The sequence below is a fragment of the Eptesicus fuscus genome, chromosome 21, assembly GCF_027574615.1.
Source record: "Eptesicus fuscus isolate TK198812 chromosome 21, DD_ASM_mEF_20220401, whole genome shotgun sequence".
In the NCBI taxonomy this organism is placed as follows: domain Eukaryota; kingdom Metazoa; phylum Chordata; class Mammalia; order Chiroptera; family Vespertilionidae; genus Eptesicus; species Eptesicus fuscus.
Window position 1 is genome coordinate 668,605 of NC_072493.1, and position 17,334 is coordinate 685,938.

At 60.3% G+C, this 17,334-nt stretch overlaps 2 protein-coding genes and 1 long non-coding RNA gene across 3 annotated transcripts in view; 1 reads left to right on the forward strand and 2 right to left on the reverse strand.

Moving 5' to 3' along the window:
* The window catches only part of CPNE2 (copine 2), a 39,685-nt gene extending 32,843 nt beyond the window's left edge, over positions 1–6,842 (reverse strand). Inside the window, exon 1 of the mRNA XM_054710772.1 lies at positions 6,778–6,842. The gene's annotated coding sequence lies outside the window, so the exon portion shown is untranslated. The remainder of the gene's footprint in view (positions 1–6,777) is intronic.
* Positions 6,443–8,700, forward strand: LOC129147689 (uncharacterized). Its single transcript, XR_008554962.1, has 3 exons — positions 6,443–6,494; positions 7,346–7,675; positions 8,270–8,700. It is a non-coding gene; the product is annotated as an uncharacterized LOC129147689 (long non-coding RNA).
* Positions 8,701–14,568: 5,868 nt separating this feature from the next.
* The window catches only part of NLRC5 (NLR family CARD domain containing 5), a 54,643-nt gene continuing 51,877 nt past the window's right edge, over positions 14,569–17,334 (reverse strand). The window contains exons 46-47 of the mRNA XM_054710333.1: positions 16,485–16,568; positions 14,569–15,625 (exon numbers count right to left, since the gene is read on the reverse strand). Of these exons, the coding sequence (XP_054566308.1) occupies positions 15,514–15,625; positions 16,485–16,568 (196 nt within the window). The 3' untranslated portion in view covers positions 14,569–15,513. The remainder of the gene's footprint in view (positions 15,626–16,484; positions 16,569–17,334) is intronic.

Below are 17,334 nucleotides of genomic sequence, written 5' to 3' on the forward strand. Positions count from 1 at the left end.
GGTTCGATTCCCAGTCAGGCCACATACCTGGGTTGTGGGCTTGGTCCCCAATTCGGGGCGTGGAGGAGGCAGCCGGTCCATGATTCTCATCATTGATGTTTCTCTCTCTTCCTCTTTCTCTCTAAAATCAATATATATATATATATATATATATATATATATATATATACACACACATATTTTTTAAAAAGAGTGAGGAAGAGTGAAGGGGAAAGCATCTTGGGATGATCGGAATCATGGGTTCTTGGAATCTCTTGAGCTGAAAGGTTTTCACATTTATCTGGTCCTACCTTCCAGCCACATACTGAGCCAGCCACAGTCCCATCACCCCAACCTCCCACAGCCCTGGCTCTCTGGGGGAGGGGGTGCGCCCCAAGCTGCTCATCCTCCCTGGGCCTCCCCGCGCACCTACCGCTGCCGGCTCCTGCCAGGCAGGCCCCGCCCCCAGAGAACAGGCTCGTGTTCTCATCAAGGTGGGGGGCGGCCTCTCAACGCCAATCACTGCTCCACCTTCGCTGAGGCCCGGGCTGCGGCTCAGAAGACACGGCGCTCCCACAGGCAGCCAGGCCATTATGGGGATAAATATAGATACCGCCGCACGAGGAGGCTGTGGCAGGGATGGCCCATGCCCCGGAGGCCCCCCGCTTCCACCAGACCACACCCGGGGGAGGCTCTTCTCTGTAGCCCCCTTCTGAGCACCAAGCGCTGCCTCTGGGGAGGGGGGGGGGGTCCCTGGGGCGCCGGGTTGAGACCTGCTTCGGCCACAGCCTCCCGTCCAGCCTTGGCTCCTTCACCCACAAAGCGGCCGGCGCTGCCCTGCCCTCCCGCTTCCCAGGAGACACCCGGGAAGGGCGGAAGGGCGTGGATGTGCTCTGGGACTCGGAGAGCACTTCAGGGACCTGGGGCGGGCCTGGCCAGGCTCGGAGGGTGGACCAGCTAATGGATGGAGGGCATGGGGACAGTGACCAGGGGCCAAAGTCTGGCTTCGTTCAAAGGGGGCTCTGGGGCAGCCTCAGACCGGGCACTGGGGCACAGCCCTGCGGCTCTACCCCGTGGGCCCACCTCCTCCAGGGGACTCGCATGGGGAGGCCTAGGGGACAGGGGCTCCCAGCGCCGTGAGAACTCCCGCAAGTCCCTTAGCCTTCCCCTCTCTGTGCCTGGTTCCCTGCCTGTCAAGGGCTTGGGCTCCTTCCAGCCCTGGCGACTCTAACAGGCATCGCGGCCCTGGCTCCAGCCCCAGCTCCCGCCCAGTGTCTCCGGGTGAATAAGGCCTGAAAGTCATCGGCTCGCCCAGGGCCTGAATCCCCTCTGCGTTCCCCCAGCGGCAGCCTCTGCGCGCACCCCCCGCAGAGGGGATCTCCTGCCTCTCGGTAATGGCTCCTGGCAGTGAGCTGGCTTCCACGCCAGCCACCCACACCTGCTACGCTGACAAGCACCCGCCCGCCCGTCTCATCCAGCCGGTGAGCAGGGGCCACTCCTGTACCCCAGGCAAGAGGCCCACACCCAGGGACCCAGGCCCTCCTTGGCAAGTCCTCCGCCCAAGGACATCGCCATCTGCTCTCCAGCTCCTGGTCTCCCTGCAACCCAGCAGATGGGCCCTGTGAGTATGGCCCCATTTTACAGACCAGAGAACAGAGGCAGAGAGCTGATGCCACACCTGCCCGTTAGGGGCTGACTTGTGCCCCCCCCCCCCCAAGGATGTGTTGAAATCCTAACCCCCGGGACCTCAGAATGTGGTCCTATTTGGAAGTGGGGGCGGTGCAGATGTAACTGGTTAAGATGAGGTCACACTGGAGGGGGTGGGTCCATAATCCCACGTGACTTAGGGGAGGACAGGGAGACACAGAGGGAAGGCAGCGGGAGGAGGAGGCAGAGACCGGATGACGTGGCCTCGAGGGAAGGGATGCCGGCAGCTACCAGAAGTCCCTTCCCCTAGAGCCCCAAGGGGCAGGGCTCTGCCAGCACCCTGACTTTGGACCTCCAGCCTCCAGACCACGAGAGAGGACACTCCTGTTGTGTTACCCGTGGTCGGCAAACCGCGGCTCGCGAGCCACATGCGCTCTTGGGCCCCTTGAGCATGGCTCTTCCACAAAACACCACGGCCTGGGCGAGTCTATTTTGAAGAAGTGGCGATGGAAGAAGTTTAAGTTTAAAAAATTTGGCTCTCCAAAGAAATTTCAGTCGTTGTGCTGTTGGTATTTGGCTCTGCTGACCAATGAGTTTGCCGACCGCGGTGTTAGACCATCCAGGTGGCGGTGCTGTTACGGCAGCTCCGGGAAATGAACGCACTGGCCAGCGTCACTCACCTCGTCCGAGGCAAACCGGAGCCTGACCGCAGGCAGCGGGCGCCCTTCCCTCGCACACTGCTCCCCTCCGGGCCGCGGGGTGTGACTCAGAAAGACTGACGGGGCCCAGCAGGAGGGGGGCGGACAGCATCCTCTGCTGGGAGCTGAGTACACTCCTGTGTCGGACAGCCAGGGCAAGCGGGCAGGCCCCAGAGCCCCCGGAAGAGGCAGAGCTGGGCTGCGGGGAGAAGCTGGGATATACTGAGCATGTTCCCATCTCAGGGCCTTTGCATGTGCTGCTTCCTCTCCCTCCCTCCCTCCCTCTTTCACGCATTCACTCATTCACTCATTCATTCATTCACTCATATCTGCTGCTGGGCGCCAGGTGGGCTGAGATACAGCCATGAAGGGGACCAATGCCACAGCTGAATGTCCCAGCTTCCATGTCCCTGTCTCCCGCTCGAGGCCCCCCTGGCCCTCAGGCCCCCTGCCCATCACAGTGACTCCCATCACTCCCCTTCGTTCTCCCTATGGCATTCCCCCCCTGAAGCTTGCCTCCTGCCTCTCTGGCATCTGCTTGTCTGCCCTGTCTCCGCACGCCACGCGGAGCTCCGTGGTTGCACCCTGAGCAGTCCCCGGCCCAGAGAAGCTGCCCACTTATTTGATGAGTGACGACCAATGACCGCACCACGGGGAGCCCTCCCGGAGGGCGGGACCCTCAGCCTCAGTGGGGAGGAGTCGGAGCTCCGTCCACAAGCCCTTTCCCAGCTGCTGCAGAGCCCGGGGGAGGGGGGGGGGAGGAACCAGCGGGGAGCGCTCCTGCCTCAAGAGCCCCATCTTCTAGTGCCAGAAACTGAGGCGTGGCTCAGCGGCTGAGCATCGACCTGTGAACCAGGAGGTCAGGGTTCGATTCCCGGGCAGGGCACATGCCCAGGTTGTGGGCTCGATCCCCAATAGGGGTTGTGCAGGAGGCAGCCGATCAATGATTCTCTCTCATTGATGTTTCTCTCTCTCTCTCCCTTCCTCTCTGAAATCAATAAAAATATATTTTTTTAAAAAGAAAAGAAACTGAGGCCAGAGAAGTTAAGAGACTTGGTCACACAGGGTGATTCTCCCAGGACACCTCCATCCCCCGGTTACGACAGGGGACACCCCACCCAGGGCAGCGGCCACCAGCCCCCCGTCGTCAGTGCCAGGAGGACCCCACCTTCTTCAGACACACACCGCTCCGGCCCCCAGGCCGGCACCTGTCCCTTCTCCTCGGTGAGTCCACTCCCTCTGACGGTCCCCCGGCGCTCAGCACGGGGAGACGGCCAGCCCTCCAGAGACCCACAAGGCAAACTCACGACCCTGCCTCGCTCCATCACCCGCCCTCCCCGCCCGTTGGACCGGAGGCTACCAGGGGGGCAGATCCGGTCACTCGGTTTACATCTGCCGGGCACCTATCTCAGAGCAGGCAGGGCCCCGAACCAGCCGGACCCGGCCCTCGCCGCTCATGGAGCGGACACCTGATACCAAATGACCAAATGAGATGATGGCAGAGCGCGGCGAATCCCGAGGAAGTGAAGCAAGTTGATGTGGCCGTGAGAGGGCTGGTCTCATCCCGGACCCTGGAGGACAGCGTGGCCAGGGCCAGGGGAGAAGCGCTCCGGGGTCCGGGACAGCACACTCGACACCAGGGAGCGGAGGCTGGTGGCCAGGGAGGGCACAGGACCCTGGGCCGAGAGGCAGCAGGCACCTCGGACCCTGACTCAGTCCCCAGGAACAACGGAGACGCAGGAAGAAGCCACGACTCCCTTGGGGACCCTGAGTGCTCCCTGCTGGACAAGCGAGGGTGGGACAAGATTGCCACCTCCAGTGGCTGCTCCCCAGCTCCCAAGGCCTCCACCCTGTGTCCAGCAGGGGGCTGGGCAGGAGGGGAGGGGCCGGACTCCCGAAAAGACTGCCCCTGGGAGGGAGGGAGGAGACCCCAGGGAGACCCGCATCAGGCCGATGGGACCCTGGGGCCTCTCAGTAGGGGACCTTACCTGGCGACAACATCGCTCCCGGCTCTCAGGAGGGAGGGAATTCTCAGAGGACGCTCCGTGTGCTCACTCCTTTGAGCCCAGAGAGGCCGCCCCAGGAGGGGAAATGGGAGCTCCCGCCTGGACGACCACCCCCCTCCCCGTGGGCATCTCCGGGGCTGGGGGCACCTTCCCACTCTGCCTCTGCCCTGGGACAGCCCAAAGGCCAACATGTGGACCCTGACGTGCCTCACTCCAGGGAGGAGGAGGGCGGGGAGGAGAGGAGAAAACCCAGGAGGAATCCTAAAACACGAACGTTCCCAGGAATGTGACACCGACGGCTAAGGGTTACTGAGCGCTTGTTCCCGGTGGACCAGTCGCAGCGCTGGCCTATGAGCCCGTGCCATCGAATTTAACCCTCGCACCTGCCGCTAAAGGAATACGCAAGCACCGGAGAGCCCACAGAGGTAGAGTATTGTTCTCACTGCGTTATGGGCACAGAATCTGCCGCTCTCCCGGACCCTCTTCTTATGACCCTGAGTTTTGTTTTAAGTATTTTAAGTTGATTTTTAGAGAGAGAGGACGGGAGAGGGACAAGAGACAGGAAGACCGATGAGACGGGAACATCCTTGATTGGCTGCTTCCTGCACGCCCTGACCCGGAATCAAACTGGCGACCTCTTGGTTCCTGGGTTGACACTCAACCACTGAGCCACACCAGCTGGGCTCTGACCCCGAGTTCCCTTGAGACCCCACCAGAGACACCTACTTGATGAAGAGCACCCTGCTTTGCAGGACACCCCCCCCCCCCCTCCCCCCCCCCCCCCCCCCCCCCCGTCCCAGCCCTGTAAACTGACTGTCACACTCTGCTTCATTTTACAGATGGCAACCCCGCCCCCCAGCCCAAGGCACACAGACAGGGATGGCAGCGGCTGAGGACCCTGTGTCCACATTCTTAGCCCCAGGTTCTTTGCATGAAGAAACCGGCCTGGGTGACCCCTCCCCCTCCGGCCAGTAGGTGGCCTGCCCACCTGGGGCGGTGCCAGGCTCCCGGGGTCACCGGGCCCTGTGCCACAGGGATTGCAATAAAGCCTCTGCGTTCTGTTGGCTGCACCAGGAGCCCATCTCACCGATGAGCACCGGGACGCGGGGGGGAGGAGGGTGTGCGTGGGCCGCGCTGCCGGGTGGGTGTTCAGACCCAGGTCTCCCAAAGCTCCCATCAGGGCCCACACAGGCTGCAGCCTGGAACGTGACAGTGGGGCTCCTTCCCCCAGTTCCTGCAGCTGTGGGTGCCCCAAGAACCAGAAAAAGCCCCCCTCCACCCTGACAGCCCTAGGCAAGCAAAAACTAAGTACATGCCCAGCCGGGGTGGCTCAGCAGCTGAGCCTCAACCTATGAGCCAGGAGGTCAGGGTTCGATTCCCGGTCAGGGCACATGCCCGGGTTGCCGGCTCGATGCCCAGCGGAGGGCCTGCAGGAGCAGGAGGAGGCTGGATCGATGATTCTCTCTCACCATTGATGTTTCTATCTCTCTCTCCCTCTCCCTCTCCCTTCCTCTCTGAAATCAATAAAAATATATTTAAAAAAAGACTAAGTACAGATAAATCAAAAGGCCACTCAGAGCCCTGCCCTTGTCACTACCCCCAATACATAACAGGCTGGGGGTCACAGGCAGCAAGAGGAACCCCCAAATGGCTACCAGAGCCCTGGGTTCCGGGCCACCTGTGACCCTGGGCAAATCACAGGCTCCTCTGAAGGAGACCCTTCCCCAAAGCGGGCTGTGGATTGGGGTGGGGAGGTGGGGCTGGAGGATGGGATGGGAAGAGACGGGAAGAGGTAGGACTCCTCTGTTCACAGAGGCAGCGCGGCCAGGGAGGGGGTAACAGGAAGGAAGCATTTCTCTGTCTCTCTTCATGCCCCCCCCCGCCCCCCAACACACAGGTGCCAGACAGCTTAGCGACAAAACTAGTTTGCAAACACACTCCGACTTCCCTTCTCGGAAGCTGTCAGCTCCACTCCCCTCGGCTCCCCTTCTGGGGCGGGGAGTGGCTCTCGGGCAGTTCCCGGGGTGGGGGTGGGGATGGGGGTGGGGTACGGGGGTGAGAAGAGGGGCCCGCGCCTGTGAAGAGCCAGCCCGACCTCAGTCTTCGGCAGCGGCGACGGCGACAGGGACCCCACCTGCTGGACGCCCCCCGGCTCCTCGGGAAGGTCAGGGGGCCCCCAGGACAGCTGGGCTCAGACCCCCGAGGGCGCAGCCCACCGCCGGCCCCCGCCTGCGCCCCGCCCCCGGCCCCCTGCCCCCGGCGGTGCGGGTGAAGCCGGAGCGCCCCCGAGCGGCCGGGTCGGAGCTGAGTCACCCAAGAGCCGGGGTCTGGGTGCGCGCGGGTGGCGGGGCTGGGGGCCCCCGAGGCGGAACCCAGCTTCCTCCCAACCCGCCCGCAGCCGAGCCCCCAGGGCGCCCCGCCCGCCCCGCCCTCCCGGCCCCACTCACCGCGGCCGGGGCGCCGCCGCCCTCACTGCGCGGCCGGGGCTCCCGGACGCCGGGGCATCCCCGGGGGCGCTCCGCTGCTCGGCCGGGCCCGCGGGCGCTGACGGCTCCGGGCGCTGCCCGCGCGGCGTGGCCAGCTCCGGGCGCTCCAGCCGCTCGGGGTCCGGTCCTCCCCCGGCCGGGCGGGCGGGCGGGCGGCTGCCGTGGCTCGGGCTCCGCCCCCGGCCGAGGGCGGGGAGGGGAGGGGAGTGAGGAGGCGAGGCGGGCGCTTCCTGGAGGGTGAGCGCGCCCCACGGGCGGGGCGGGGCGGGGACACTGTCCCGCCCGCTGCCCGCGCCTCCCCGCCCGCCGCGGGCGCGCCCGGCCCTCGGGGCTCTCAGCGCCGCGGGGCCCGCACGTTCGCGGCCGGAACCCGGGGTCCGAGCGCCGCTGCTGCGCCCGCCCAGGCCGGCCTCGCGGGCCCGCGGGCGCCTCCGAGTGTGGGACGCCGTGCGCTCCGGTCGCCGCGCCCTCGGGGGACAGCTCGGGGCCGCTGGGGCCGCAGCGTTTTCTTTTATTCTCGATCGTAAAGGAGCTCGGCGTTTTCTTGGCTCCGGAGCCCGGGAAGATGGCACGTTTCCTGACAAAGAGCCGGGCACGGCGTGGACGGCGGGCCGGAGGCGGGTCCTTGGGACCCTGGCGCGGAGAGCCCTCTGGCGAAGGCCTTTCCGGAAACGAGGGTCCGTTTAAGGACGCGGGGCGTTCACGCAGCCCCCCCTTCATTGTCTCAGACCACCGAGCCTCCCTGCACCAGACCCTGGGAGCGGCTGGCCCAGACCGCCCGGCCAGGCCCGAGCCGGTGGCCCCGCGGCTGTGCGAGTTCGTTTGCGGCGCTGGGGTTGTGGGTTTGCATCTCCCGCAGGTGAGGGCTCACCTGGAACCTCCCTTCACGTGGGGGTCCCGGGCACTCCCTACCTTAGGGGGCGGCCACTGCCCTCTGCCTGCCGGCTCCCCATCTACCCTCCCTCTCCCCAAGCTCTCCGCATCCCTCTCCCCCCAGAGGCCTCAGAGCCCTCAGCCCAGTAACGGAGCCAACCAACCCAGCTCCAGCCCCACTTCCTCCAGGAAGCCCTGCCTGATTGAGCCCCTCTCCTCCCCTTGCTGCAAAGCAGGAGGGCCAGTCAGGGAGATGGACAATGGTGACCCCAAGCAGAGTCCCTCCCCTCAAGTTGCTCCCCTCCCCCTCCCCCAATCCCTCCCACTCCAGGGGCAAGGCCTATGACCCAGCGATCATATTACCAGGTGAAAAGTGCAAAGGTTGGAGGCGGGTGGCACGGAAGACCCACTCAGCTATGGGGTCCGTGAGGCCCCCTCTAGGAGACCCGGGAGGAGGGAGTTGGGCCAAGGGGACAGAGTGCAAAGGCCAGAGGCTACAGCAGTTCCACTTTGGGCATCTACCCGAGGGAAACGAAAACATGTGGCCACACAAAAACGCGTCCGTGAATGTCCTCTGCAGCCTGATTCAGAATCACCAAGACGTGGAAGCAATGCAAATGTCCACCGACCGAGGAAGGGATAAACATCGGCCGTCCGGCCCCCCCATGGAGTGTGGTTCAGCCACAGAGAGGTCCGATGTCCATGCCGTACGGATGGACTCTGAAGACACGCTAAGTGAAAGAAGCCAGTCTCAAAAGACCACAGAGGCACGCTTCCATGTCTGAAATGCCCACGCTAGACCTGTCCACAGACGGAAAGCGATGAGCTGGGGCTGGCGGGGAGAGTGGGGGTGATCGCTGTTGGTATGAGGTTTCTTTGGGGATGACTGAAAATGTTCTAAAATTCAACAAGAGTGGCGGTTGCACAAAAATGTAGGTATTCTCAAAACCATTGATACTTTCAAGGGGTGCATGCTACAGTCTGTGAATTACATCTCAATAAAGCTGTGTAAACAAATGTCAGGGATCAGGAGAGCCCCGAGGGCAGTGGTTTAAGTCCAGGTGCCCAAGTGGGTTGATTCACACTGTCCTCGCTTCACACACGGCACGAGGCCGCAATGCCAAAGGTTGGAGGCAGTGTCTCCTCAGCCTGGCGGAGCCCTCTCTGCAGGAGCGGGCGGCCTGGATTTCCCTAAATAGGCCTCTCTCCGGCGTGTGTGTGTGAGTGTGTGTGTGTGTGTGTGTGAGAGAGTGAAGCACCTGCCATCTGGGTATTTATGTCCACCTTCCAGGCTGTCTGGACAAATAGGCCAGGATAACAGGGCTGCCTGTACATACACTTCCGTGTGCTGCGGGCATGGGGGAGGGGGAAGGATGGAGGGCCACACGGCATTTATCACCCGTCGCCCCCAACCTCAGTATCTACGGCCCTGGAGGCCGCCAGGGCTCTGGGAGGGCAGTTCTTGCTCGGGTTTTCTCACACGTCGGGCCATCGGGGCGGCTACCAGCTGGGACCACAGCTGGAACTGTCAGCTGGAACACCGACCCTGTCAGCCCCAACCTGGCCCTGGAGATCTGTGTTGGGGGCGGGGGGTAGGGTAGTGGACTGGGGACCCCGCTGGGCCTTTGTTCTCTTATGAAGGCTCCTCTCTGTGCCTTTCCCCTCTGGGCAGAGGTCGGCTTCTGGCTGCCAGGCCGGGCTAGGGCTCGTTAGGGATAAGGAACAAGGCGTGGCTGCCAAGGGCCCACGTGAGGCAGGACTCCAGCTCCCAGGGCTGGGAGACACATGGGTGGGGGCGGGGATGCAAGGCCCGGCTGGCCTGGAAACTTCCTCAGCTCAGCTGAGGCCCGGGAAGGTCTTTACCAAACCAGCCACTGTGGGTTCTTTTCCAGGAAGCTCCGGATTGTCCCAAGGGTGTGTCCAGCTGTGGCTGGGGCCTCCACCCTGGGGCCTGGCCTTAGCCCTTCAGGGGTGGGGCTGGGGGCAGAAGCAGGGCCAGGAAGGGTGCACAGCCCTCCCACCTTGCCCAGCACCCTGCTCTCTGAGGGTCACACAGACCCACACACCAGTTAAATCCCCAGCCTGGGCCACCCCAACATCCTCCTTTCCTTCTCGCTCCAGGGTTGGAATCTGAGCGCCACTGGGCGCTGGCTGTGTGACCTTGGGCAGGTCTGGCTCCTCTCTGGGCTCATTTGTGAGTTTAACGGGAGGTTGTTGCTGAAATTGTGGCGAAGGGTCGAGACTAGAGGAAACCAGATGGCGAGGCCCTGCACAACTCTAACCAGGCGAGGCAGGCGACTGGAGTGCAGGGCGAACCGGAGGTCGGCTTTGAGCTGGAGAAAGTGGGTCCTTGTGCCTTGTCCCATTTTGCTCACCTCACTGTACAGACGAGGAAGCTGGGGCTGCACCTGTGGGAGTAAGAGCCCCAAAGTTTGGAAGTTAAGAGAGTAGATCCTAAGACTTTTCATGTCAAGGAAAAAACCATTTTTCCTTTCTTTGTGTGTCTATATGAGATGATGGGTGCCTGTTGTAGGCAGTTAGACAGATATAAGCAGAGCAAGGACAGGTACAGAAGGTCACCAGGGCAGAAAGCTAAGGGCAAATGTAAGACGGGACCTTGACCCTAAGGTGACCTTCCCTCCCCTAGCATATCGCTGGTCATGTGCTTGGGACCCCCTCACCGTTCCTCCCGGAGAGAACATCTAGGCTGCCGCTGTATTTCAGCTCCAGGCCCCGATAAGCAACAAAACCAGCCATGGCTGACCTCAGGACCAGCTGCCCTGGTGCCGGCCCATCAATCAGTGGCGACCACAACCCTGAAAAGACTCACCTGGAAAACTGCTGAATATTCTATTGAGGCCTCCCAGCTGCCTACAGCATGTCGACTAAACTTGTTGTGAGAATCATCTCACAATACATGTATGTCAAATTGCTCCAGGCAGTTAGACACACGTGAGCAGAGCCAGGACGACGGGCCGGGTACAGAGGGTCACCGCGATGGAAAGCCCCAGAGGTAACTCCTAGGCCTCAGTAGTATTTCAGCGCCAGGCTCAGATACGCAACCAAAGCAGCCAGGCTGCCCTAGGACCAGCTGCACTGAACAATGAGCCCTGCCCTGTGCCGCCAACCCATCCGCGGCCTGGAGGACCTCCTCCCAGAGGTGTAAACGGACTCCGCAACAACACTGAGGTTTACAACACGGCTTGTCTCTACCAGGTTACAAGCCTACTTGTCCTCAGGGAACACCGCCTCTGGACGCCATCGCCACCCCCTCCCATGCCCAGGCCTCATTGTCCCTCCGACAGAGAGCAAGGATCTCTTGGCTCTGAGGAAAAATGTCGCCCCCTTTCAGCAGGAAGCAGCTACAGAAGACCCGACGCCCCCTTTCTCGGAAAGATTTCAGAACCAAGATCCTGAAGGGGGGATGCTGTAGGCAGTTAGACTGACGTGAGCAGAGCAAGGACGATGGGTCAGGAACAGAAGGTCACCAGGGCAGAAAGCAAAGGACAAAGGTAGGGGGGAACCTCACCCCAGGGTGACCTTTCCTCCCCTAGCAGATGGCTGGTCATGCGCTTGGGACCCCCTGACCGTTCCTCCCTGGGGATAACATCTAGGCCTCAGTTGGTTTTCATCTCCGGGCCCAGATAAGCAACAAAACCAGCCATGGCTGACGTCAGGACCAGCTGCCCTGGTGCCGTGGAGACCACAGCCCTGAATGGACACACCTGGCAAGCTACCGAATATTCTATTGAGGCTTTCGCTGGGACCCCCCATAAACCTCCGCCCTGAACACCCTTAGGATGGAGCAGTGGTCGGCAAACTCATTAGTCAACAGAGCCAAATATCAACAGGACAACGATTGAAATTTCTTTTGAGAGCCGAAAACCGACTTCTGCGCATGGGCCATGAAGTTTCAATCACACTGTACGTGCGTGCCCGCACGTGGTATTTTGTGGAAGAGCCACACTCAAGGGGCCAAAGAGCTGCATGTGGCTCGCGAGCCGCAGTTTGCCGACCACTGGGATGGAGGAACCAGTGTGTTCTCCCTCCAGGGAGCACACCCTTCCCTCTCCCTCCCCCCACCCCCCCTCTGCCCAGGCACGTTACCATCAGCTTCCTCACTCCCAAGCTCCCTTCCTTTACCTCTGGAACCTGTTTCCTCAGCCCATTTCTTCCAGGAATTGCTCTGTGACTTACCCAATAGATGTCCTCTTACAGTTGGGGTCTAGACTTGGAATTCTCTCCTAGCCAGAACCCACGTACCGAGGTGGCTGAACCCAGGTTTGGTCTGACCCCACCGGTCAGACTCCTGGTGCCCTTCCCGCCACCTACAACATACTCATGCCGCATCCTTAAACTTACAGTGTGTATGCTGGTTATATCTCGGTAAAACTGTGGGGGGAGGGGGCGGGGGGAGGAGGAGGAGGAAAAAAGTCACAAAGGTATGAACCAGGAGGTCACTGTTCGATTCCCGGTCAGGGCGCATGCCAGGGTTGCGGGCTCGATCCCCAGCAGGGGGCGTGCAGGAGGCAGCCGATCAAGGATTCCCTCTCATCATTGATGCTTCTCTCTCTCCTCCCTCTCCCTTCCTCTCTGAAATCAATAAAAATATATTTTAAACAACGAAAGGAAAAAAAGAGTCCAGACCTCCAAGCAGGCAGGCGGCAGGAGAGCCAGGTTCTTAAAGAAATGAGCAAGGGGAGAGCTCGCCGACCCGAGCGGCACGGCCAGCGCGGCAGTGCGACGACACGGGGACACGGGGACTTCTGGGGCAGCTGCTGAGAGCGCGTGGAGCTGAGAGCCGGCAGAGGCGGAAGGAAGGAAGGAGAAGGGGAGAGTGAAATGCGAAAGCAGCGAGTGGAGGGCATGCCCTGAGCTCCGGCGGCCTGTGCCCGTCACCGGCCTGGGCTCCCGGTGGCGCTGTTCCTTCCTCAGCCGGGCTTCCCTGTCAAGGCATCGGCAGGCTTTTAAAAACTATTTGTATTGATTTCAGAGAGGAAGGGAGAGGGAGAGAGGAACATCCATGATGAGAGAGAATCACGACCGGCTGCCTCCTGCACGCCCCACACTGGGGATGGAGCCGTGATCCGGGCCTGTGCCCTGACCGGGAACCAAACCGTGGCCTCCAGTTCGTAGTCCACGCTCAGCCCCGGGCCCCGCCGGCCGGGCACGGCATTGGCGGCTTTGAGGGACTCGTCCTGCAGTCTTGGGCAAGCACTGGAGGCAGCACAACTCCCTTGGCATGAAGGTGCACCCTGAGGGCCCAAGGTCACCTTGGCATCATTTCCCAGGAAGGGGAGACGGAATTTTGGGCTCAAAGTTTCCAGGTAAACTTCTTGGATCTTGGGTCCGCCCACCCCCTTTCCCAAGACGAGGCTGGGCCTCACTTGGTGCCGGGTGTGCACAGGGTGTGGGTGTTTGGCACTCGGCCAGAGGACTTCCTCCTCACACTCAGCAGCGGGTCAAGGGCAATGGGACGTTGTCGGAGATCAGGGCTGAGCCTTCCAGGTGAGCCACTACCAGGCTGGGGGCAGCCCCTCGCATCACCGGACTCCCTTCTGGGTCTAATGGGAAAGGAGTGATCGCAGAAATCTGGGCCGGCCTGCCCTCTAGTGGTGCTCAGCGTAACTGCACTTTCCCTGCCCGCTTTTCACAACGCGTTGCGGCTTTTGAGGCAAGTTCCTCTGAGATCCACAGGTGACCAGGAGGGGGTGCTGTTCTCCTATCATTTCAAGCATCTCTTCCTCACAGGATATTGAACCCTAAAGGGGGGATGTAATTACATGTCAGTTACCTCTTCGTACTAGGGACTGCATACCTTGCTTCCCTGACCCCTCCAAAAGTCCCGGAGGTCAGGGACTATTACTAACTTCTGTACACAAATAGCCCGCGGCTTGGGGTCACACCATAGTCCAGTGGTCAGCAAACTGCGGCTCGCGAGCCACATGCAGCTCGCGAGCCGCTGTTCGCCGCTCTGCTGACTAATGAGTTTGCCGACCACTGACCTAGACTCCCGATTCCAATAATTACAGGCTGTTGTTGTTCCTTGTGATTAAGCCCCTATCCCAGTGGTCGGCAAACTCAGTCAACAGAGCGGCAAACCACGGCTTGCTCACGCGCCGCAGTTTGCCGACCACTGCCCCAGTCCATTCTAGGCCCGTCTGACTTCCAAAGCCACGCTTCTAGCTGCCGCCTGCCGGTGGAGACCCTGTAAGCCAGAAGTTTCCAGGCTTTCGCAAGAACCAGGCAAGCAGCAAATGGGAGGGAGGGTCACTGGGGAGTGGTTGGGACTACAGAAAACGGAGGGATAAGTGCCACATCTAAAGGGCACAGTCAGCCCTGGCAGGAGAGCTCAGTGGTTAGAGCACCGCCCTGCGCACCAGAAGGTCGTGGGTTCAACGCCGGGTCAAGGGCACATACCTGAGTTGCAGGTTAGATCACCACCACCACCTCACTATCACCCCACCCCCACCCCTGTCGGGGCAGGTGCAGGAGGCAACCAATTGTCCTCTCTCGCTCTCTCCTGAGTGAGAATGCTGGACTAGCCCCTAAGACAAGTTGAAGGTCTGCATTTTGATATAAAAGTGCCCGACTTTAAATACTGACAATGAATTCAGAAAAGGGTTTAAATAGAAGGCAAGTCAAACAAAGGTTTCTAACACGTTGAGCTTCTCTAACACCCTTGGGGGTAGGTGAGGTCTGGAGAGAGGAGGTGACTTGCCCACGAGCCTATGACCACATGCGGACGGAGCAGACTTGACCCCTGACTCCCGAGCCAGTGCCCCTCTCGGTGGTCTGCTCTGCTCTCCAGGCCCCGGGGCAGGGCTGGACCACTTCTGACTTCGGGGCGGTGGGACACGTCCGACTCAGACTAGAGGCTGAGAAGCCATCACATTTATTGGTCACACGTGGCTTAGAGGGTAGCTGGGCCATCCTGGCGCCCTCTTGGGAGTAACAAGAACACTGTGTAACGTATGCAGCCCCTAGGAGCTCCCTGGGTCTTGCTGAGGTAGTGGCTGGACCCCATGGCCTTGCCTCATTATCTCAGACCTGGCTTTGTCCCTTACACAGGACAGACTGGGCCCCATCCATCCACAGGTCAAGCTGGCTCCCCCTGGACCTGGGCCCGCCGACCGTGTAGGTCAGCATTTAAGGGGGAGGGGTCACCAGTTTACTGATGGGGAAACTGAGACTTGAGGCAGGAGGGGGCGCACCCTGAAGCCTGGTGCCGAGTCCCTGTCTTGGTTCACAGGGCCGGCCCGTGCTCAGACCCTCCCCGCCCTCCATCCCGAGGGGAGACAGGCTCTGGCTCAGCTGCTCTGGAGGTGCGACCTATAAACACACACTTGGCTTTTAAAAAGTAATACATTAGACCTTGGGCCAGCCTGAGGGCGTCGGGCCAGCCACGTGTCCGATGACATGGACATTGGTCATGTGTTTTATAGGAACCACCAATCATGTGTCCTATCATGTGTGGTGCTAGGACCCCTGACACTGAGCCACAGGCCACACTGCAAGTTCCATGGAATGTCACATGGAACTCTGCCACATGTGACCTTCTGTGTCATGCATCACATCATGACACCCTCCTTATGCCACATGTCCCTACTGGTCATGCATGTCACATGTGATGCAAGGTAGTCTATAGGCCACACTAGGCTCCTGGTTCTCACAAAGTCCTCCCTGAAGACTGTAGCAGGACACGCGTGTCCCTCCCTCCTCGGGCAGGGGACAGGGGCGCCCGCTGAGGCTCTTTCTGAGCCTCCATCCAGGCAGGTGCAAGTTGGCATCACTTGTCTGGATTCAAAGGGTATGAGGTGGCCATCAAGTCCCCGGAGGGGCCTGCAGCTCACTGGGGAAGAAAGCGAAGTCCAGCCGGGGCTCCTGGCTCTGCAGATGCTGGGCCACGTCTGGGGGGATGTGGTTGTTCCAGAGGCTGCGGACACAGAGACAGACACTCAGCACGTCCTCTGGTCTCCGCCCTCCGTCCTACCTACAGACGGGAGCCCGGGGCCGCAGGGCGAGAGCTGTGTCCGGAGACACCTGGCAGAGGCAGGTGTGAGGCCAGGGGGCCATCCGAGGACATCTTTCCATTGCTTTTTAGAGAGGGGGAGAGACAGAGAGAGAAACATCTATGTGAGAGAGACACATTGATTGGTTGCCTCCCGCATGTGCCCTGACCAGGGCCAGGGATCAATCTTGCAACCGAGGTGCGTGCTCTGGACCGGAATCGAACCCAGGACCCTTCAGTCCTCAGGCTGAGGCTCTGTCCACGGAGCCAAACTGGCTAGGGTTAAAGCTCCCTTCTTAAAGACACTTTACTTGCATTGTCTGAAATTGTCATGACCTGTTGATTTTTATAGAACAAAACGCTTCACTATTGCCTACTAGCAGGCTGGCATGCCTACGAGGTGCATGGTGTCTTAGATGCAATGCCCGTACAGCCGTACCCTGTATGCGCGCTTCTGGTTAAAGCCACCACAGTAAGTGCTGCCTGTGAGCCAGCAGTTGTGCTCAGTGCTTTACCTCAGCGTTTGCTCCTCTCAGCAACTCTCTGAGGTGAATGCTGTCACCCCATGTACAGATGAGGAAGGTGGGGCTGGGAGAGGTTGAATTACTGATGCAAAGTGACACAACTGGGGATGGCAGAGATGGAATGTGACAAGGTTTACTTGCTGCCAAATTCTTGGTGCAGTGGCCCACGTCTCCTTGACAATTCCCAACCCTGGTCCCCTTACGCTGCAGGGGTCGGTGAGGCCTCCCACCCACTATCCTTGCCCCAGCAAGCCCGTTACCGGATGACTTGGATGCCAGAGCCCTGCGCCAGCCCTTCAGCCAGGAGCCAGGCTCCATACGCCGTGATCCGATTCTTCTCCAGACTTCCCGAGGCACAGCAGAGGAAGGGGAGAGATAGATGGTCAAGGGTCAAAGGTCAATGGTCAAAGATGAGGGGTCCAGGGTCAATGGTTAAGGATCTAGGGTCAAGGGTCTAGGGCAGTAGTCAGCAAACTGCGGCTCTCGAGCCACATGCGGCTCGAGCCTTTGGCCCCTTGTGTGTGGCTCTTCCACAAAATACCACGGCCTGGGCGAGTCTATTTTGAAGAAGTGGTGTTAGAAGAAGTTTAAGTTTAAAAAATGTGGCTCTCCAAAGAAATTTCAATCGTTGTCCTGTTGACATTTGGCTCTGTTGACTAATGAGTTTGCCGACCACTTGTCTAGGGTCTAGGGTTAGGGTTGGGTTTAGGGTTGTTAGGGTTGGCAAGGGTTAGGGGCAAAAGTCAAGAGTTAGAATCAAAGGTGAAAGGTCATGGGTCAATGATCAAAAGGCCATAGGTCAAGGGTCAAAGGTTGGGGGTCAGGGGTCAAGGATCTAGGGTTAAGGTTATTATTAGGGTTGTTAGAGTTGTTGAGGATTATGGTCAAAGGTCAGGTGTCAAAGGTCAGGAGTCAAAGGTCATGGATCACAGGTCAAATGGATCACTGGTCAAAGTTCAGGGTTCAGGGTCAAAGGTCAATGGTTAGGGGGTCAAAAGTCAGTGGTCAGGGGTCAGTGGTCAAGGATCTAGTGTCAAGGGACTAGGTATCTAAGGTTAGGGTCGTTACGGTTGTTAGGGCTGTCAAGTGTTAGGGTCAAGAGTCAGGGGT